The sequence below is a fragment of the Sciurus vulgaris genome, assembly GCF_902686455.1.
Source record: "Sciurus vulgaris genome assembly, chromosome: 2".
In the NCBI taxonomy this organism is placed as follows: domain Eukaryota; kingdom Metazoa; phylum Chordata; class Mammalia; order Rodentia; family Sciuridae; genus Sciurus; species Sciurus vulgaris.
In genome coordinates this window covers 174,590,848-174,613,193 of record NC_136462.1, presented here as the reverse complement: position 1 = coordinate 174,613,193, position 22,346 = coordinate 174,590,848, and the positions used below count along the sequence as shown (strand labels likewise).

Here is a 22,346-nt window from a genome sequence, read left to right as displayed (position 1 = left end):
ACCCAAGGTCACACAGCTGGTAATGGGCAGAACTGGAATCAAGTCCACATCTGTCTGGAACCACATCTGTCTGGAGCTGTGAATGTCCTTCAACTCGCCGCTCCTCTCTTGAGAAGCTGCTGTTTTTCCTCACTTTCTACCTTGTGCTCAGCCCACCCTGTCATTCCATGGCAGTGTTCTTGGTAGGCAACAAGTGAACTTTAAGTACAGGTCTCATGGGAGTTTCGGGATCTTTTTTGCTTCAACTCTTAGCAGGATCCTTTTGCTGCTCTGCCTTCTGGGCTACTTCTGCCTCTGCCAGCTTGTTCTCTGATGACAGATGGTGCCAATCCTGACTCAATTCTGGATCTCCTCAAGCAGTTATCAGCTTTCATCTTGACTGACTTCCAAGGCAGCACCCCAGCCGGAACTGACCTTTGAACTCAAGCCCCAGACATTGCTTCCTCTCCACCTATGGACTTCCAAGTCATTCCTGCAGATGTGCATTCCCTCATCCAAGCTTACCACCATCTCCCCACCTCCAACCCATAAGGTGCATTCAAAATAGTCAGCATGGGCACCACCTGTCTGCTCTCAGCAGTTGTTACAGTCTGCCTTCCATCTGGTGACCTGAGAGTCTCACCTTATACTACCCGCACTAGAAGCAGTATGTGGGCTGTGGCTATGGTGCACAGAAAAATACATGGCCTGAACTATGATAGGAGGAGGATGGCTGGTAAGGGGTAGGTGGTTGCTGGGTGTAGGGGATGAGGGCAGTGAGAGCACCTATGCTTGATTTTTGGATTGATCAAATAGCTGAGTTTTTAGGTTTGAGATACAGAGCTGGATAATGTGCATGCAGATGGGAAAAGCGAGGGGTTTCTGTGAATTCCAAAAGCATGAGAAATATAATAGTAATGAAATGGGCAGTGAAGGAATAAGAAACAAAACAAGCTAGTCAGAGGGGCCTGTGGCTCAGACTGAGGGCAGGTCTCCAGACGCCTGGGGAGAGAATGGATGAGGCTGCTCAGATTCAACTGCAAGGTCATGGATGGTCTCTGCAGTTTTCCGGAAGCCATGGGACTGAAGCTAAGCTGCAGATGTCCTAGTGAGGAGTGAGGAGAGTAGCACTGGCCTAGAGGATTTTTGGACCAAGACTTTTTTCTCTTCAAGACAAATAATTCCAGGTCTGGCATATAGCAAGAGGGTTGGTTTGGGGGTGAGTCCTTGGGGTCATGTGGGCTGAATGGGGAAAAAGTCCAGTCCTGCTACTTCAGGCCACCCCAAGTTCAGAATTGAGAGACTTGGGTCCACATGTGGCTGTACGTCCGAGGCCAGGTGGTTGGTAATGCCTGGACCTCCACTTGTAATCTCCATTGAAGCCTAGCATTCTTACCACCACTGCCTGTCACAAGAGTGGGCAAGCCAAAGGCATCAGGACCTACCTCCTCTGCTTGATCAGAACCTTTCCCTCTATTTCCAAGTCTTGTTACACAGGCCAGTTCTTCAGTTGAAAGACACATGCTGAATACCCAAATATTTTCAAAATCTGCTTTTTATTTACATATGTTTCAGTCAATTACATGCGTGTTTTGTTTTTAAACGAGTGATTAGCAAAAAATGCATTAAAATTTTAAAATAGCAATTAAATATACAAAAATATACCTTACAAAAAAACTGCGGATGTTTAAAAATATTCTGCTGCAGAATTTTTAGTGTACAAACACGTCTATGAAACCTGAGGCTCAGCATTTCATAAACCTTATTTTTGAGGGAGTTATACAATATCTAGTGAATAAGCCCCAGAGGGCTAAACTGCAAGACGAAAGTGCCCCCCTTCCTGGCAGTGATCTATCAAGAGACCCAGAGACGAGTTATCAGTGTTCTCTTGGAAGACCAGGCTGTCACCAGGAGGGACTTACTAATGCTGGGCACCCTGCCCCACCCACCTAGCTGTGCAAGGGAGGGAGGAAAGTGGACGGAGAGTAATGGTGCACAGCAGGCCTCAGACCTGCTAGGCTGGAACTGGCATAGGGAGCTGGGAAATTTTGTCAAAGTACAAACAAAGTCTCTTGACATTGGTGGGGCCTACATTCTAGGTTACACCATGTCTATAAAGCAGCAAGGGTGGTCTTCCTGACCCTGTGGCCACAGGACTGAGGACTGGATTGGGAAGCTGAGTGTAGATGCTTGATCTGAAGTGAAATTAAGTGATCTGCATCTTGCCACAATTTGGGCTCTAAAGCTGAACAGGAAAAATAATTACTGAGCAATTTCCACTCAATTGGAAGCACATTCCATGGCACATGGGATCTTGTTCATCTTACTAAAGAGCTAGGATCTGGTGTTTTCCAGTTATCACATGCAATTTTCAGAATTTACATTGGGAGTTTAGGTACCTCCATCTCCTTTACTTAGGGCATTCCTAACAGCTACAGGGAAAGACACCAAGGCCAGATACTCCAGAAGTGCCTGAAGGGTGTGTTTTACCACAGAATTTCTTCTCATGGATCAGGTTTAAGTGGGCCCAGTTGCACTTTAACACACATGGCTGCTGCTTGAAGCAGCAGGCAGACAGATACCATCAAGGCTGGTGAGAGGCACTGGGTGGCTGTTGGTGAGTGAGGCATGAGTCTACCCCTCCCCCAGGGCCACCTGGAAGAAGCAGCTTCAACTTTCATTTGTCCTTGAAGGACAAAAATGAACTTAAAAAAGATTATAGTTTGGGCAATTTGTTGCCAAATTGGGGGGGAAAAATGGTTGGGCGAAGGGAAAATTCTCTAGGAAGCATTTGCCTCTTGGGTGTGTGCATAAAAATGGGAAAGGGAAAGGAGCCCCTCTGGAACTTGGTTATGGACATTCAGGTACAGTAGCTAGCTGATTGGTAGAGCCTCCAGAGACATGTGCCCTATAGGATAAGCCGTCAGTTGCTGTTCAAACTCCTTCCTCAAACACTGGCACTCTGAGACCATGGCAGTCACAGGCAGACATCCACACTGGGCAGCCAGATAGGGGAGGGGCACTGCAGATACTGCTCAGGGTTGGGGAGCTGGTCTTGCTACAGAGCCTGCTGTGATGTCACATATCAGGAAGACCATCTGAAAACTGGTGCTCTTGGATTAGCTGGGCAGATGGCCTAAGGAAGCAGTTGCTGATTCACATAGGAAACTATAGTTCCAGTATGTAAACATCACATAAGAAAACACCTTATTCAAAAGGAATGTGATGCAAAAACATCCTCCAGTTCTGGGCTCACCTTTTAGAGACTGATTTCTCAAATGAATAGAAATGTCCCTTAATAGACCTGTCTACTATAAGGAGTAAAAAAATATACATACATACACACATGTGAATGTGTATGCATGAATAATATCTGGAAGGCTATATATACAAGGAACAAAAAACTGGGTGCTCATGTGCAGAGGAACTGGGTTTGATGGGCGTCAGGAATGCAAGGAAGACAATTTTTAACTGTTTTGTGAACCCTGTGCAGGATTACCTATTCAAAAAGTTAAATCTAGAAAGGAGAACAGCATAGAGCAACCAGGTCAGGGTGCACTGTGGGCAAAGGCAGGTGAAAGTGACCAAGGAAGATCAGGAGAGGAAAGGGAGACAGATGAACCTGCCACCAGGTAAAGCCCCTGCAACTTAGGAAGCTCTTGGGCCTGTGGAATTCAGATGTTACATGGATCAGCAGCCTGCTGTCCCCTGGTGCTAACCAGACACGACACTTGCCAGTCTTCCCAAGAGGTGGCAAGGACATTCACCACCCTGGGTGGTGAATGAGGAAAAAAGGCTTTGAGAGACAAGCCTGCAGAACAGCACAAGGCAAGTGAATGGTAGGGGGGTGATTTAAATAGTTTTGAGTCCTTCTGTCTAGAGCTCTGGGATACTTCCCTGTGTATCTCTTAATACCCAGGAAACCTCTCAGAAAATAATTTCTATAGTTGTTCAAAACAGCTTAAAGTGCAACCTGGCAACAGAGATAAGATGTGGAGTCATGAAAAGGGACAAGGCCCAAAATCGTTTTTTCTGATGCATCCAAGGGGTTTGGCACAGGGGAAAGGATCTTCATTTGTCAAGAACAAGGTAATTGGCAATGGTGGGAGGTCTCCTGTATTCCTTAGCCCAGACCTCCAGAAGCACCTGTTTCCATTTGGCCAGTTCTGTCTTGTCCTGCTCCTTGGCAAGAACAGTACAGGTTGCAAGGACTTTAAGGGGAGATAACTAAGGGCAGGAAGAATACTCTTGACATTTCAGCTTCAAGCCCAATTCTAGCAGAAGGAATTCCTTTTAAGAAGCACTTTGCATTCACAAGTGTTGAGAAGGTGAGGTTAGTGGCACCTCATCCAGGCACAGCATATCCAAGATGGGACCCAGTGCAGAATACAGGACATTCTTGTCATTTCCTCTAAAGGTCCTAACTATCTGGGATATGTGCTTTAACCTGCCTGGAGTGAGATGAGATTATGCCTTGGCACAAAGCCAGGGGCTCTGTGAGGCTATTTCCTTAGTACTAATGCACAAGGACAGAAAAGGGTGACAACTGAAAGGCTACTTTCCTAGGAAAGTAGTGAGTGGCAATAATTTGCACTATAGACCAGAACGGGAAATTTTTTTTTTTCCTATTGGAGCCCCATAACAAAGAGGCAGCAACATCTGTCCCAAAGGTCATGCCATGGAAACTGGTGGATGCTGGCCATTAATGAGGCTAGACCAGCAGCAAGCACATTTGATGTGGGTCACTGAAAACATTTCGCTGTAAACTGGCTGTTGCAGCATTCAACTCTATCATGCTACACACAACACAAAAGGAGGGTGAAAGAGTGTACAGAGTTCTCATGAGGGCCAAACAGCTAAGGCGTTTATATAAAAATAGTTCATACTTCTCTTGCCCTGTTTAGGCAGCAATCCAGTTGGCATACCATAAATAGTCACACATAGGAAACAGCCAATTCTGACCAACTGCATTTGTAATTTTCCAAACTGAATTAGCCTGGTACTTTTCTAAGCAAATGGGAATTTTCCTCCTCCTCTGACAAGCCACCTGAGCCAAGGTCAAATTCCCTCTCATGATGGTAGAGGCTGGCTTACAGAAAAAATGACTGGAGATGTACCATGAGCCAGCAGCAATGCCTTCTCCATCCTTTCTCCATGTCACACAGACTACTTCCAGTAAAAAACTCCCCTACTCACACTTTTGGGACAGAGTGGAGCAAAGCAGTTGATAATGCACCTCTTATAATAGGATGGGAAGCGGGGAAGAGCAGGCTATGGAAGTGTTCTGTCTTACCCACTGCTGCTTTACATGGCTAGTTTACACAGTGTTCACAGATCCTAATAGACTGAGTCATTTCTAGAAAAGTTGGACAGAGAGAGCCAGAGTAGCATGCATTTCTCTCTTATGAAGACACTTTCAGTTAGTGATAACAAGTTCAAATACTGAGGCACACACCAAGGGTAGACAGCCCTGCAGGGGTGTCCTGAAACTATTTACAATTACAAATGGATCACCAGCTTTAGGCTTCAGAATTACATAGGGACTTATAGGGGGTAGACTTCAAAAAGTCAATCACAGGCATTTTTTTTTCCTCTTAAGTAGAAACAGCACACGAGAGGGAAGAGAATTGAGGGAAGGAAGAATAGGAGAGGCAAAGGGGTCAGTATCCTCTTCATCCAGCTGGGCCAGGAGGACCGGCCTTTATCTTTAAGGCCATCTGAAGGGCTCACAGCTGCTTCACCTGAACCAGTGGGCCAAGGCCAGCAGCTACACTGGCACCATACTGTGCTTGTAGGGATGTGGGCAGCACCTTGGGGGCCCCGGGTCACACAGGGACTGTGGGCACAGGGTCTAGCCCCTGTTGAGGCTCCTGACAGGCCTCACTGATGAATAGGAGGAGGAAATGATAAGAGGAAATGGCTTCTGATCAGGCCTTTCCAAGCACATCTAATGTTTTCAGCTTACATGATTTGATAGCAAGTATTGTGAACTTGGCCTTATCAAAGGAACATCTGAAATGCTTGTGGGCCCTGCTTCACCAACCACTGGCAGCCGGCTGTGTTTCGGCTGGTGTAACCACTGGTTTTACTTGGCTCTTGGCTGCCAAAAGGGTTTGTGGTTACAAAGGGATGTGTGGTCTGCACAGAAGCTCATCTGTCCACAGGGTGGGGGTGTGGCTTTAAAGACCATCCCTCAGTTCCCTTCTCTAACACCTATGTTTATCTTCCCTTCTGCTTGATAAAGATTCACCTCAATATGGAGGTAAGTGTCTAGGAGATAAAAGTGTAAAGGAGTTAGCAAGAGACCTTCATGAAGTCTCCGGAATCAAACCTGCAGGCTCATCCATTCCTGCTCTCTTGGCCATGAAGTAGTGTCAGAGTGCTTTGGTTGTCACAAGACCCAGATGCCTAGGTTGCCAGCCTGGCTGACTCAGAGTTCTTCATGAGGCAAAAAAAGTCTACGGTAGCTGATGCCCCAGGTAGAAAGTAGCCAAGACAGAGACCACTTGTGTTCCTCCTGGCTCCACACAGATGTCGTATCCAACAACAGCCTGATCCTTGCAGTGAGCTATACAATGTTCTCTGCCCCAGGCAGGGGTCCCTGGGGGGGCCCATGGTCCTGCTTATGCAACTGGGCCAGCTGCAGAACTGGCATGTTGCACAGGGGACACACTTTCCGAACTTCCAGCCACTTAATAAGGCACCTGCAGAACGAAATGCCATATTAGGGGAGATGTCAGTCCCACACTCAGAGCAACTCCTGCCCCCATCTCATTGTTTCCAGGGATAGTGAACATGTCTGCCACCTAGAGCCAAATGCGAGAAGTCTAGTATTGGTTTCAAGGAGCCCCACAGTAGGTGGAAAAGACTTGTCACCCCCTGAAGGAATCAGACCCTCCTGTCTTCCACAAGATGATATTAGGAAGCCAGTTGGTATGTTATATCCTCAGTTATCCACAGCTTCTTAAGGAGTGAAGTATACTGAGGAGGGAAGTAGGAAAAATAAAATTTTCTAATAGAAATACAAAACACAAAATTCCAAGAGAAGGGAGACATTAATGCCTATAGTAAGGGGGAGGAGATGGCACCATACTACCATTTATATACAGACTTTATTTTGATTCAAAATAACTATGGTTTTGATTAAAATACATTTTTAGGAGATGGAAACTCATTGGAAATTTAATAGCTTTTTATAACCTGGGCTCCACACAGGTGTAAGAGGTGCAGGCTTTGCTGATCCTCTGTCCGAGCCCTGTCATGGTAGTCACATTCCACCTCTCTCAACCTTCTTAATGTCACAAATACACACACCTGCCTCTCAGAGGATGCCGTCAACTTCCTACATTACAGATGAACCAAGAAGCCATCAAGCTTCTTACCCCACAGCCCCCGCTTAGTTGGCTGACATGCCAAGTCACATTAAATAATTCCATGCCAATACTCACTTTCTGTGGAAGGCATGCTTACATGGACAAATCCCCAATTCGTCTCGAGGCTTGAAGTCTTCTAGACATACTGCACAGAGCTGAAAGACAAAGTCACAAATGAGGCCAACTGTCTGCTAGGTACTCACCCAAGTCACAGAGAAAAGTTCAGGTTCCTCGGTGCCAGCCATTTGAAGAGTCTCAACCAACTGGAATGCTAAGGCCTTCTGAAGAAGATGCCCATGCTCTTCCTGTTGCAACATTTTGAAGGTAGCAGGCAGATGGAGAGACAGAAAACAGGTACAGGTTCCTTTACTTCTGTGCATGAGAGAAGTATGGCAGGATTCCTCTCTCATACACAGGCTTCACCTTGTATCTGCCATGTGACCAGAAACTGACTTCCCCAAGAGATGCTCTGCCCGTTCAGCAGCACAGTCCCAGCTCCCAAGCACTCACTGAAGGGCCTGCTTGTACCCTGGGCAATTCCTACTTCAGTTTTTATGGCACAACTTGCAGTAACATGCTATTTATGGTTCTTGGAGCTGCCCACTGTGGAACTGACCTGTCAGAGCCTGTCTTTGTCAAATTAAAAATTATTAAAGTCACTAAATTAAAACTTACCATAATATGCACATGGGCCAAGATTGCTCTCTGACAGATGGGCAGTTCTCACTGCTTTCATACTCAAGTGTCCTGGATACCATGCATCATCACATTTACCCATATTACAGATGAGGAAACAAACTCAGAGCAATAAACATGTTGGGGAGAGGCCAGGCTTGGTGGAGTTGGGGAGTAGCTAGGCCTGACTGGGTACTCAAGTCTGTTACACTGATGTGTTGCTGAACCCGTCTCCTGCCCAAAGGTGGCATTCTTTGCTTGTTTTTCCTGTCTATGCCCAGGGATCCTGGCTCAGGCTATCACCATTTCTTGTCCTGACAGTAGATATGGCTTTGCTGTCATAAGCTTCTTCTTTTTTAATATTTTTAAAATATATTTTTTTTAGTTGTCAAAGGATCTTTTATTTTATTTATTTATGTGTGGTGCTGAGAATTGAACCCAGTGCCTCACACATGCCAGGCAAGCACTCTACCACGGAGCCACAACTCCAGCCCTGTCATAAGGTTCTTAACCTGTAATATGTAACCTAGCCTTCCTAGGTTAAATGTGTCTACAGCCAGTGTTGTGAATGTCAACCTTCCAACACACTTGAGGCAGCTACTGGGGTCTTTTGTATATAGCAGACGGGATCTTCTCAGTATGTCAGATTTAGCATCCCATCAAGACTGCAGGAGGGAAGAAGGCAAGAGAGGTGTCTGGCCTGGGCTTGGATACCCACTAGCTGTGTGGCCTCTGCTCTCACAATATTCCTCAGAGTGTTGTTCCTTATCTGTAAAATGAGGACATTACCTGGCCTGCTCCTCCCTGAACTGCTGGTAAGTCAGGTTGGAAGGATACAGTAAGGCATCTATCAATGCCAATTGTCTATAAATATTTAAAATTTGTGATGAGAGCATTATTTTCAGGTCTATTTTTATTTTCTGGAGGCAGGGTTACCTTTTGGGCCTTAGCTTCTCAACTATAAAGGCAGACAATGTTCCCACCTTCGAAACTGTGTGAACAACCCTATGATCTTCAAGAGTTAGCTTCCCTCAGAAGGCTAGGGCCTTCTGAAACAGGGTTAGGATTGTCTTCTGGAGGTTCAGTACAAGTTAGACACATTGCTCATTTTTATAAACTTAAATTTCAGGATCCAAATTTGTAGCCTTTTTAAAATGGAGTTTGTTACAGTTTCTAATGTGCTATTATGTTCTGCATAAACAAACTCTAAAACTTTAGATGCCTGAAGAAGAAAAAAACCCACAATATATACATACAGAAAGTAAACTCCGACATAGTAAGTGCTAAAGGTGACTAAAAATTAATCACAAAGAGACAAAAGCCTCAGACTGGTCTTCCTGGAAATTCCCCCAGGGCCAGAGTCATTTTACAACTTTCCTTTATAGATCATATTTTGCAAATGACCTTTGCTTTCCAGTATTTCAATGACAGATTGTTTGTCCAGTGTGACTTCCTATCAGTTTTATGAAAACTAAGATATAATTCACATACCATGATATTTACTCCTTTAAATAGGTAGGTATATAATTCAGCAGCATTTTTTTCTTTTCTTTTTCTTTTTTTGGGTGCTGGGGATTGAACTCAAAGCCTTGTGCTTACAAGGCAAGTACTCTACTGACTGAGCTATCTCCCCAGCTCTGCATTTTTTTCTTTTTTGTACTGGAGATGAATCCAGGTGCACTACTGAGCTACATCCCCAGCCTTCTTTATTTTTATTTTCAGACAAGGCCTTGCTAAATTGCCAGGGTTGGCTTCAAACTTGCAATCCTCCTGCCTCAGCCTTCTGAGATGCTTGGACTCAGGGGTATACAGGTGTGTACCACTGTGCCTGGCTGAAGAACTCTTCCCTCTCTGCTCTCAGTACTGAGCATTGAACCCAGAGCCTTGTCCATGCTGGACAAGTGCTCTACCACTGAGCTATAGTCCCAGCTCCTACAGAGGCTTTTAAACACATTCAGAGTTGTAATCCCAGTGATCCAGGAGGCTGAGGCAGAAGGTTCACAAATTTGAGGTCATCCTGGTCAATTTAGTGGGACTCTTTCTCAAAATAAAAAATAAAAAGACCGGGGATGTAACTCAGTGGTAGAAAACACCCCTGGGTTCAATCTCCAGTACTGGGAAAAACAAAAAATAATACATTAAACCATTGTCGCTATCTAATTTCAGAACATCTGCCTCACCCCCCTACACCCCCGAAACACACAGCCATAAGCAACCCCTTCCCATTTTCCCTTTTCATCAAATCCTGGCAACCAACCACTAATTCTGTTTTAATGGATTTCACCATTCTAGATATTTTATGTAAATAGAAGCATATAATATGTGGTCTTTTGTGTCTGGCTTCTTTTCCTTGGAATACTGTCTTTAAGGTTCATCCATACTGTAGTACTTCATTTTTTTTTTTGGTACTGGGGATTGAATCCAGGGATGCTTAACCACTAAGCCACACCTCCAGTCCTTTTTTATGTTTTATTTAGAAAAAGGGTCTCACTGAGTTGCTTAGCACCTCACTTTTGCTGAGGCTGGCTTTGAATTTACAATCCTCCTGCCTCAGTCTCCCAAGTCACTGGGATTATAGGCTTGTGCCACTGAGCCCAGCCTTCATTCATTTTTATAGATGAATAATGTTCCCTTGTATGGATATACCACATTTTGTTTATCCATTCACCTTTGATGGTCACTTGGGTTGTTTTTACATTTTGGCTATTATGAATAATGCTGCTATATATTTGATGTGCAAGTATCTATTTGATTCCCTATTTTCAATTCTTTGGGGGTAGAATTGCTAGGTCATAGAGTAACTCTTAATTTTCTGAGGAGCTATCAAACTGATTTCCAAAGTGGCTGTATCATTTTACATTCCTACCATCAGTGTATATGGGTTCCAATTTCTCCATATTATTACTACACTTATTATTGTCTTTTTGATTATAGTTATCCTAGTGAGTATAAAGTCATTTCCCTAGTAATTAATTATGTGCTTTTTGGCCATTTGTATTTCTTCCTTGGAGAAAAGTCTATTCAAGTCCTTTTGCCCATTTTTCAGCTGACATTTTTCATTTTTAGTTATGAGTTCTTGTATTTTAGACATAAATCCCTTATCAGATAAGCAATTGGTTTTGACAAATGTGTGAAAGTATTTCAATGGCAGAAGGATGGCCATTTCAATGAATGATGATAGAACAACTGCAAGTCCACAGGCATGAAAAGCACATACCACCTAAAAGCATAAGCCATCTGGAAAAAAAAAAAAAAATTGATAAACTGGGGCTAAAAACTTATTTTGCAAAAATCCCTGTTAAGATGAAAAGCTGGGATCATATATTGGCAGACCTTTTATCTTACAGGTTTACTATGACTGAGTTATAAGAGTTCAGATATAAGACTTGTAAATATTTTCTCTCTATGGGTTGTCTTCACTTCTTGATAATGGCATTTGAAGCACAATAGTCTTAAATTTTGTTAAAGTTCAATTTATCTATTTTTTTCCTTTGGTTACATGTGCTTAGTTGTCATATCTAAGAATCCATTGCCTAATCTAGGGTATTGAAGATTTATGTACTTAGGTTTATTCTAAGAGTTTAAGACAAATGAACAGAGAAGATAAAAATAACCCAATTATATGCTGTCTATAAAAAAATTTACTTCAAATAAAATTATATAGTAGACTAAAAATAAAAGGATGGAAAAGGACATACCACGCAAACATTAACCAAAAGGAAGCTGGAGTCACTATATTATCAAAGACTCTGGAGCAAAGAAAATTATCAGGGATGAACAGGGATCTTGAGAAAAGGGTAAATCACCAAGAAGACTTAAAAATCCTAAATGTATAACAGCCTAACAACAGAACTTCAAACAAATGATTAACTAAATAAAAGGAAAGATGTAATATATTCATATATTAGACAATAAATATAATAAAAGTCAATGCTCTCCAAATACATTTATATACTTAATATAATACTAATCAATATTTAGTTTTTGTTTTTTTTTTTACTTATAAAGACAAGCTGATTCTGTAATTTACATGGAAGGGCAAAGGAACTAGATTAGTGCTATGGCTTGAATATATGGTTTGTCCCCACCAAAACACACGTTGAGGCCTGGTCCTCAATGTAATGGTTTTGAGTACTGGTAGGACCTTGAAGAAATGAGACTTACCAGAAAGTGATTAGATCATGAAGTCACCACCCTCATGAATGGGTTAATCTTTCCTGAGAGACTAGATTATTCTTTGAGACTGGATTAGGTTTAACATGATTGAGTTAGACCTCTCAAGACTGGAATAGGTACTGTAACAATGATTATGAAGCTGCTCAGGTTCTTCTGTCTCTCTTGTTATGTGACCTTTCTTCTGCATATGCCTGCCCTCACCAGAAGCAGAGCAGATGCCAGTGTCATGCTCTTGGACCTTCAGCACCATGAGCCAAAATTAACATCCTTTCTTCATAAAGTACCAATGCTCAGGTATTTTGAAACTAGATTAAGTCATCTAATTAAAACAATTTTGCAAAAGAATAAAGTTGGAGGAACCATACTACTTAATTTTAAGACAATATAATGCTACTGAAATCAAGGCAATGTGATACTGATGAAAGAATAGGCACATAAATTATGGAAACAGGAGAGAATATAGAAATAGAGCCACAAAAATATGGCCATTTATCTTTTGACAAAGGTGCAAAAGAAATTTAATAGTGAAAGCAACTGTTCACCATAACTAGAACTGGTTATAGATAAATTGAACTTTAACACAATTTCACCATAACTAAACACAAATGGCCAGATTCAGCAAAACAAATTGATAGGAGCAGCTGGGACATTAATTCTAATATGTAATGAGGTAACAATCTACTTTTTTTTTTTTTTTTTTTTGTAGTATTAGGTATTAAACCTAGGGCCTCACACATGCTAGGCAAACATTCTATTGCTAAGCTCATCCATAGTCCCTTTTAAAAAAAAAACTTGTGAGACAGGATCTTGCTAAGTTGTTTGGGTTGGCCTTGAACTTGTGATCTTTCTGATTTAGCCTCCTGAGTACCTGGGATTATAGGTATGTGCATCACTGCAGCAACACAATACATTTTAATCATGTATTCAGGATTAAGTTTCTAAAAGTAAGGGTCGAATCAATACTGAAGACTTCTGTTCCTGACAAACCTAATTATTCAACTTGTTAATGTATATCGGAATTAAAACTTTTCATTTATTGTTATCAAAAAGATCTCAATTAGAAAAGACATCACCTATTACTTTATGTTAATTTTGGTCATGTGTTAAAATTAACTTTTGGAATAGTTAAATATCCAAGAGTAAGTGATGCTTAAATTTTTTTATGCTTAAATTTAATCCAAGGTTAGGAGTAAATTGCTATCAAACAGGAACATATTCAATTCTTTGTTAAAAAACATGTAAAATGACCAAAGGAGCATCAGATCATTTCAAAGTGTTTAACGACCATTTAAATAATAATTACTATTCTTCAAATAACTTCACAAATTAACTTTCTTTGAAGAGACAAACAATGTAGCTTTACCACAGTTAGGCAACACAAGTAATAACATTAAGAAGAATTTTTATAAACTATGTCTTTTTTATTTTAATAAAAAATGTTTTTTAGACTATATGTCTTAATGTCTAGAGCAGGATACACACATGAAAGTCTGTACTTAAATTACCAAGCAACACAGTGAGCATCTGTGATTCAACCCTGCAACTTAAGACTTAAGACAATTACCAGGATTTCTATTTCTACTTTTGTGCCCCCTCCCCATTCCATCCTTTGTCTCACTTTCTCCAATACCTATCCCTATGAGAAAATCACTGTGTGTGTGCGCACATGCACACACCATTAGTAGAAAGGTAATACTGAGAACATTTTCAATGGTGGAATTAGTACAAATTCACCTCAAATACAAAAACTGATTTATATCTTTTTATATAGCATGGACAGTGAGTAGCATTCCCTGTTGCTATGAAATCTTATATTTGTACTATCCCCTACTAAAAACAGTAAATATGTTATTTACTTTAAGGCTACACAATTTATCTTTATGTGATTTCACTCTCAAATGGTCTATTAAGAAAATCTAAATAAGACTAATTTTTCAACTTTGAAAATAAAGGTATTTAAGCATACCATAGCATATCACTTCTATTAGAAAATAATTTAAGAAAATATTAAAATGTTTATAAAAGAACTTACCTCATGTAAATTCAATTCTTTTACTTTCTCTTTTAATATAACCTGTAATACCAAAAAGTTATTTTGTGCTTATTTAAATATGTAACTTAAAACATTTTTCATTCCACTTAGAAATATACACATACACACACAAACTTTCCTTCATATTCAAACTGGAGACAATCTCCTTTTACAATTTGAGACATTTTAACAATATTCTTTTAACTTGAGCTCAATATTATATACTATATAAGTATAATATAAATATATTTAAATATATTCAGTATATTTTAAAAATCAAATTTACCATGTGTCTTATGACCTAATTAGTTCTATCAATTTCACCTATAAATGACCAAGGTCAATTTTACTTTCTTGTTAGCCTATATATAAACATGCTTACATTGTAAAGACTATGACAAAACTGATACAAAAGATTCATTTAAAACTAAAATATTCAACTCTGAGTCTCATATAAGACCTATAGGGAAGAATATGGGATTAACCAAGACATCAGTATGTACACCTAGGGAACAAGCAAATAAGTTCAGATTTCAAAGATACATGAATAAAAGATGAACAGAAAGATAAACAATCCTAAAATGGTGACATGGTCCTGTTAACATCAGTGTCAGCAAGGTTAATGACCCAAATGAAATGAAGCTGCCTCCTTCTCTGCCTATATTTAAAACACACACACACTAAAATTCTATGGACAACAAAAATTTTATGCTTAGAAGTTGAAAGAAAATTAAGGAAAATCTAGGCCTACCGTTTGGTGTCAGTGGTAAATGTTAAAGGATGACACGTGGAAGAAAAAAACTACTTTTATTTGGACTTCAAGAAAAGCTGAGTTATTAAAGCACAAACCAGTGAAGGACTATAGAAGGGTTAATAGCTATGATCCAAGTTTGTGGGCTTCTAATGAGTGACCTGAGCTAACATTTAAAGTACAAAAAGGAATAGATGATACCACTGTACCACAGCTCTGAGTACCACATCTCTGAGGAACTGCTATGTCTTCAAATGGAGAAGGGATTTCATTTAGTGAAATCTCTGAATTCTATTGACAGAAATGCTAAAATGAATATAAATAAATCCAGTCTTGATTTAAAATATGAGTGAAAATAATCTTAATTCTCAGTTTTTAGAAAAAGCATGATCAAAACCAATCTGAATTAAATTTCTTACCTGTTTGTATGCATAAAATTCTTTATGGGCTTGATGTCTTAGCCTAAAAGACAGAAATGAGCAATGAGATACTGAGATTTCCAATAAACTGAAAAAAAATTTTTTAAAAACTGATTTTTGATATTAATTTATATAACTTATGATCTAAAATACAGACTCTTGGGCTGGGGTTGTAGCTCAGTGGTGCACTTGCCTAGCATGTGTGAGGCACTGGATTCAATCCTCAGCACCACAAAAAAATAAATAAAATAAAGGTATTGTGTCTATCTACAACTAAAAAACGTTTTTAAAAAATCAGTCTTTATCCTAGACCATACTCAAATGACATCTCTTTTACCATGTTAGGAGAAAGTGAATCATGAAATGTTACCCAAACATAAGTTCTACTGAAATTTCATTAAAACAATCTCTCTACAATAAATAGTTTAATGAAGATGACAATTTTTTTATATTCACAAAAGTCTATTTGAGTCAATATTTACTATTTCACATTTTTCTTAAATAAAAATTTAAGTATAACATAATCTAATAAAGTAAAAAACCTTGCCAGGTGTGGTGGCACATTGCTGTAATCCCAGAAACTCAGGGGCTGAGACAGGAGGATCCTGAGCTCAAGACCATCCTCAGCAACTTAATGAGGGTCTAAGCAACTTAGCGAGACACTGTCTCAGAATAAAAAATAAAAAGGGCAGGGGATGTGGCTCAGTAATTAAGCACCCTTGTGTTCAATACCCAGTATCAAAAATAAAAATGTATAAATAAATAAAAGTATAAAACCTTAAGTATACAGTTCAAAAATTTAGTTATAGTCTGTTCTTTTGACTCACATGGTATTACACTATACACATATAATACAACTTATCCATTCTGTTGTTGAATAAAAGTGCTTCAAATTCTTCTAGATGTCTTTAGTGGACATAGATTCATTTCTGACGAGGATATAATTAGAAATAGAACTGCTGGTTCGCAGTGCTTGTACCAATTTCTATACCTATGTGCAATTTCTGAGAATTCTAGTTCCACATCTTTGCCATTATTTAGTGGGCTCAGTTTTAAAAAATTAAAAATTTAAATGCAATCCAATATATTAACTTTCTCCAATTACTGTTAGTTTTTTTTGTATTCAGTTAACAAAATCTCTGCTTAGCTCAAGATTAGGAAGTCATTCTCCTGAGTGTATTATGAAAATAATTTATTTTACCTATAATTTAAGTCTGTGATCTACCTGACACTGAACTTTATCTATGCTGTGAGGTAAAGGTCTGATTCTTTTAATCCCTATGCAGATTTTTCACTTGCCTTACCATTTTTACTAAAAAAACCCTTCTTTTCTCACTGTGTTGCAATGACACATCTGTTGTAAATCAGAGGTATCCAACATGTGGGTTTGTTTCTAGAGTTTCTATTTTGTTGCATTAATCCCTTTGCCTAGTCTTGTATAGTGGTTTGAATAGTATTAAAAGAAATTCATATTCAACTAGAACTTCAGTGTATAACCTTATTTGGAAATAAGAGCTTTTCAAATTGTTAGTTAAGATGAGGTCACACTGGATTAAGCTGGATCTAAATTCAATTTGACTGGTGTCCTTAGAAGAAAAGATGATAGGTAGAGATAGGAAATAAGGCCAAGTTATAACAAAGGAAGAGACTGAAGTGATGCAGCCACAAGCCAAGAAATGCCGAAGACTGCTGGCAACCACCAGAAGCTAGGAAGAGGCAAGGAGGGATACTTTTCTAGAACCTTCAGAAAAAACATGGCCCTGCTAACACTTTGATTTTGAACTTTCAGCCTTTAGAATTATGAAAGATGAATTTCTCTTGTTTTAGGTCACCTAATTGTGGAGCTTTGTTATAGCAGCCCTAGCAAATTAATTCATTTTGTGTCAATACTATTTTTAAAAACTTATTCTAAAATAATTTTAGACTTACATAAAAATTGTAAAAAAATTAGTAGAGTCCATATATACTTTTCTACTAGCTTTCCCAATGTTCACATTTTATAGAACCTCAGTATAATGATCAGAATTAGGGGATTAGTGCACTAATTAGGTTAAGGCTCATAACCCACATATTTCAATTCTAAACTTTCTTGCATTGTCTTACACATGAGCTTTTTGGGGACATCTCATATCTAAGTCATAATAGTGCTCCTATACAATACTAAATAAAAGTGATAGTCAAGGTCCCTATCAATATTGTCACTATTAAATATGATGTTTTTATTAGGTATTTGTAGATAGCTTTGATTAAATTTTTAAAAATTTCCCTTCTATTTTAGTTTGCTTATTTGAAAAATGATATGCTTAAGTATTAAATTTCATACTATTTTTATATTATTTTTCTTCCTTTTTACTATTAATGTTGTTATTTAGCATATATATATATATATATATATATATATGGATTTTTTTTGGTTTTTTTTTTTTTTTTTTTTTTTGGGGCAATACTGGGGATTAAACCTAGGGCCTTCAGCATGCCAGACAAGCACTCTACCATTAAGCTACCCCAACTCTATACTAAATTAAAAAAATATATTTTTTAGTTGTAGATGAACACAATACCTTTATTTATTTTTATGTGGTAACGAGGATCAAATCCAGTGCCTCACATGTGGTAGGCAAGTGCTCTACCACTGACCTATAACTCCAGTCCCCTGATTGATTTTTGAATGTTAAAACAATCTTTATTCATGGAACCAAATCCTATCTGGTTATGATGCATTACCTTTTTTGCACATATATGATTCACTAATATTTTGTTCATGATAAAGATTGATCTATAATTTCCTTTCTTGTAATGTCCTGTCAGGCTTTGGAAAGAAAATTATGCTGGCCTCATTATACCTGTTGAGAAAAATTTCCTCTACTTCTGTTCTCTGGAAAAACTGTACCAAAGAAGTCTTTTTTGCCTCAAGTGCTTAAACAGAAGAATTCACTGGTGAAATTACTTGGTTTGCAATTTCTTTATGGGAATGCTTTAATAACACATTCAATATTTATTATATATAAATTATTCATATTTTCCATCCCTTTTGTCAGTTTTTCTTTAAAAAATTTATTTTTATTCACATTACAATTATCCATGTTCTAGTGTACAAATCAATGATAATGTAATCACAATGCTTGTGTAACCAATAGCTGTCTCTAATGTCAAAAATTTTCAGCACCCCCCAATAAAAATACCTAGCACTCATTAAGTAATCATGCCTCCCTGCCCCCTTTCCCATCTCCTCCCAATTTCTAATTTGCTCCCTCTGTTAATTTTTATATCATGAATATATTCTATAAAAGGAATCAAACAATATGGAACCTTTTGTGGTTGGCTTTTCAGTGAGTATTATGTTTTCATGTATGTCCTAGCTGCATTATATATCAGTACTTTATGTCTGAATAATATTCCACTACATGTATATACTACAATTTGTTTATGCATTCAACTGTTGAAGAACATTTGGTTGTTTATACATTTTGGCTATTATGGATAATACTGTTAGAAACATTCCCATACTGGGTGTGGTGGCACACGCTTGTAATCCCAGTGAGTTGGGAGGCTGAGGTAGGAGGGCTGCAAGTTTGAGGCCAGCCTCAGCAACTTAGTGAGACCCTGTCTCAAAATAAAAAATAAAAAGAATTGGGGATATGGTTCAGTGGTTAAGCTCCCCTGGGTTCAATTCCTGGTACCCAAAACAAAACCAACCAAACAAAAAAGTCCTATACAAGTTTCTGTGTGGACACATCTTTTCATTTGTCTTAGGTATCCACCAAGGAATGAAAATACTAGGTCATATGATAATTCTATTTAATATTATAAGGAACTGACAAGTTCTTTTCTACAGTAGCTTCACTGTTTTACTCCCCACCAGCCCTTTGGTTTCTTGATAATGTCCTTTAGTATAATAATTATTTTTTAGGAGATGATGTTATGTTTTCCAGGCTAGTCTTGAACTCCTGAGCTCAAATAACCCTCCTGCTTAAGCCTCCCCAATTACTGGGCCTTACCTTTTAAATTTTTTACAACTCCCAATTTTTTTTCCTTTGGCTGCTTTGTACTTTTTGTACCAAATCTAAGAACCCACTGCCAATCTGAAGTCATGAATATTTCCCCCATATTTAAGAATTTCATAGTTTTACTTCTTAATATTTAGGTCCATTTGGAGTAATTTTAAAAACTATTGTATGAAGCAGGGGTTCAACCTTAGTCTTCTGCATGTGACTATCCAGCTGTCTCAGCTGGTTTAAAAGACAATTCCTTACCCACTGAATGATTTTGGCATTCTTATTGTAGATGTTTAGGTTTATTTATGGACTCTCAATTCTATTCTTTTTTTTCTTTTCTTTTTTTTTTTTTTTTTGGTAATGGGTATTGAACCCAGGGGTGCTTAACTACTGAGCGATATCCCCTGACCTTTTAAAAATATTTTATTAGAGAAAGGGTCTCACTGAGTTGTTAAGTGACTCACTAAGTTGCTGAGACTGGCTTTGAACTTGTAATCCTCCTGCCTCAGTCTCCTGAGCCACTGGGATTACAGGCATGTGCCACAGCACCTGGCTATATTTCTATCTTTATGCCAATACCACAATGTATTGATTACTGCAGGAAGTTTTGAAATCAGGATAGATTAATCTTTCTATTTTTCTTCAATATTACTTTGACTATTTGGAGCCCCTCACGGTTCCAAATGAATCTGAGGATTGATTTTTCCATTTCTGAAAAAAAGGTCATTGTAATTTTAATAGGAATTGCACTGAATTAACAGCTCTGAAGAATACTACAACCTTAGTAATATTGTCTTCTAATCCATGAACTTGGGATGTCTTTCCATTTAGTCTTCCTTAATTTTTTAGCAATGCCTTTTAGTTTTGGTATACATTTTACCTCTTTATTTCCAGGAATTTTATTCTTTTGGATGATATTGTAAATGGAATTGTTTCTATATTTTTTTGATAATATAATTCAAATCATCTATATGCTTACTGGTTTTTGTCTGCTTCTTTACTAAAAATAGTGTACAATACATTTTCATATACACAAAAGAGACAAACTCTTAAAATTCATTAAAATGAGGCTTGATTTGTAACTTCCTTTTGCTTATTAAGTAAATCTTTCCATTGGATCTGAATATTTTTCCAAAAAAGAACTTGTTACTTCTACCCACAAAGAGGGATCAATTAATGTTTCCATTTCTTCAATCTGTGGCTCAAATTTCATCCATTCTAGGAAATTCTCAAATTAACTTCCCCTTATTGATTACTCATTTAAGTCCCACTAATTAATATTTTAGTTTACACTACTAAATAAATACCTTAAAAAGTATGTATGAGGGCATGATTAACAATGCGGAACACTGCTGGAGAAAATGATAAAACCATGTAGCTTACGGCCACTATAAACTGGTGGTCTCCATTCTTAGCCTGACACTACACTCTGTTCTCTAATTCTTCTACGTGTTTATGCTCAGAATCCTAAGCTTCCATGCAGTGGCTGTTTCAAACCCTTGGCACTCTACAAGTTCAACAGTACCACATTCTCCCCATCATTTTCTTTTCTTTTTCCTCCCTCTTCTCTCCTTCCTCCTTCCCTCTCCTCCCTGTCCTTCCTTCCTCTTCTTTCTCCCTACCTCCTTCCCTCAGGGGTGCTCTACCACTGACCTACATCCCCAGCCTTTTAATTTTTAATCTTGAGACAGGGTCTAAGTTGCTGAGGCTGGTCTCAAATTTACAATTGCCTGCCTTAGCCTCCCGAGTAGTTGGGATTACAGGCATGCAACACCTCCCCATCATTTTCATTTGTGTTATTTTCTATTTCACAGGAAAAAAAAAAAAAAAAAAAGAGGGTTGCCACATTTGTAAACTCTCATTCCAAGACTTACTGACTTATATGAGTAATTATTCTCTATAATTACCCTCATCTCTGTTTTAGGAGAAGGTATTCTGTTTAGGACTATTATCACTGTATTTCTTAGGTTTGTCTCTTTGAACATCCATGATTTATCCTTTCTCACAATTCCTCCACAACTGGCTGGATTCTATCTTTAAAAACAACAACAACAACAAAAACAGGTTAGCTGATGGTGCATGCCTGTAATCTCAGTGATTGTGGAGGTTGAGGTAGGAGGATTGCAAGCTCAAGACCAGCATGGGCCAGTAGAATGAATCGGACATAATTTTCCTATGTATATATATGAATACATGACCAGTGAAACACCATATCATGTACAGCGACAAGAATGGGAATTTATACTCCATGAATGTATGATATATCAAAAAGCAATTTGAAGGGGGCTGTAGTTGTGGTTCAGTGGCACAGTGCTTGCCTGGCACATGTGAGGCACTGGGTTCAATCCTAAGCACCACATAAAAATAAATAAAGAAAATAAACGTATTATGTCCATTTACAACTAAAAAATATTTTTTAAAAAAGCAATTTGAAATCCCTGTGAAAGTAGATTTTATGGAGACAGACAATGATACAAGTATATCTGAACCAGGTGCTCATATGGATAGAAAAATTAACAAAGCTAATTTTCTCCTACAAAAGACTTGTCAGTAAATAGGGCTGAAGACTGCATAAAGGTATATTACCGATTACCAACACAGAGAAGATTAAAGCATTAAACATATTAACTTCAAGAAAATTTGCCATTATCACATTTGATTTTAAATATTTTAAAACCTGAGGGTAGAAACTTGACTGTTTAACATATTCTGAAGTAACATAAAATGAAAATTACCTAATCAAGTAGCAACAGAAGAGTAAACTAAGGATGAAGACAAATATAGCAGTGCCAAAAACCACAATATATATGTTGAGAGGCAGATTCTGGAATCCAATATTAGGCATCCTGAAGTTGTAATGTGGGAAATCTGAGCTCATGGATAAACTGTAGGGGAAGAAAAGAATGGAAAATAATTAGGTATAAAGACTAAGAACCAAGATAGCAT

The 22,346-nt window shown here is 38.5% G+C and overlaps 1 protein-coding gene across 2 annotated transcripts in view; it reads right to left on the bottom strand.

Annotated features, from left to right (window-relative positions):
• Positions 1 to 1,516: 1,516 nt before the first annotated feature.
• The window catches only part of RNF24 (ring finger protein 24), an 85,362-nt gene continuing 64,532 nt past the window's right edge, over positions 1,517 to 22,346 (bottom strand). For both annotated transcript variants that reach the window (XM_079127881.1, XM_079127882.1), the window contains 5 exons: positions 22,136 to 22,285; positions 15,406 to 15,448; positions 14,236 to 14,277; positions 7,428 to 7,507; positions 1,517 to 6,683 (listed from right to left, as the gene is read on the bottom strand). In XM_079127881.1, coding sequence (XP_078984007.1) covers positions 6,548 to 6,683; positions 7,428 to 7,507; positions 14,236 to 14,277; positions 15,406 to 15,448; positions 22,136 to 22,285 — 451 coding nt within the window. In that variant the 3' untranslated portion in view covers positions 1,517 to 6,547. The remainder of the gene's footprint in view (positions 6,684 to 7,427; positions 7,508 to 14,235; positions 14,278 to 15,405; positions 15,449 to 22,135; positions 22,286 to 22,346) is intronic.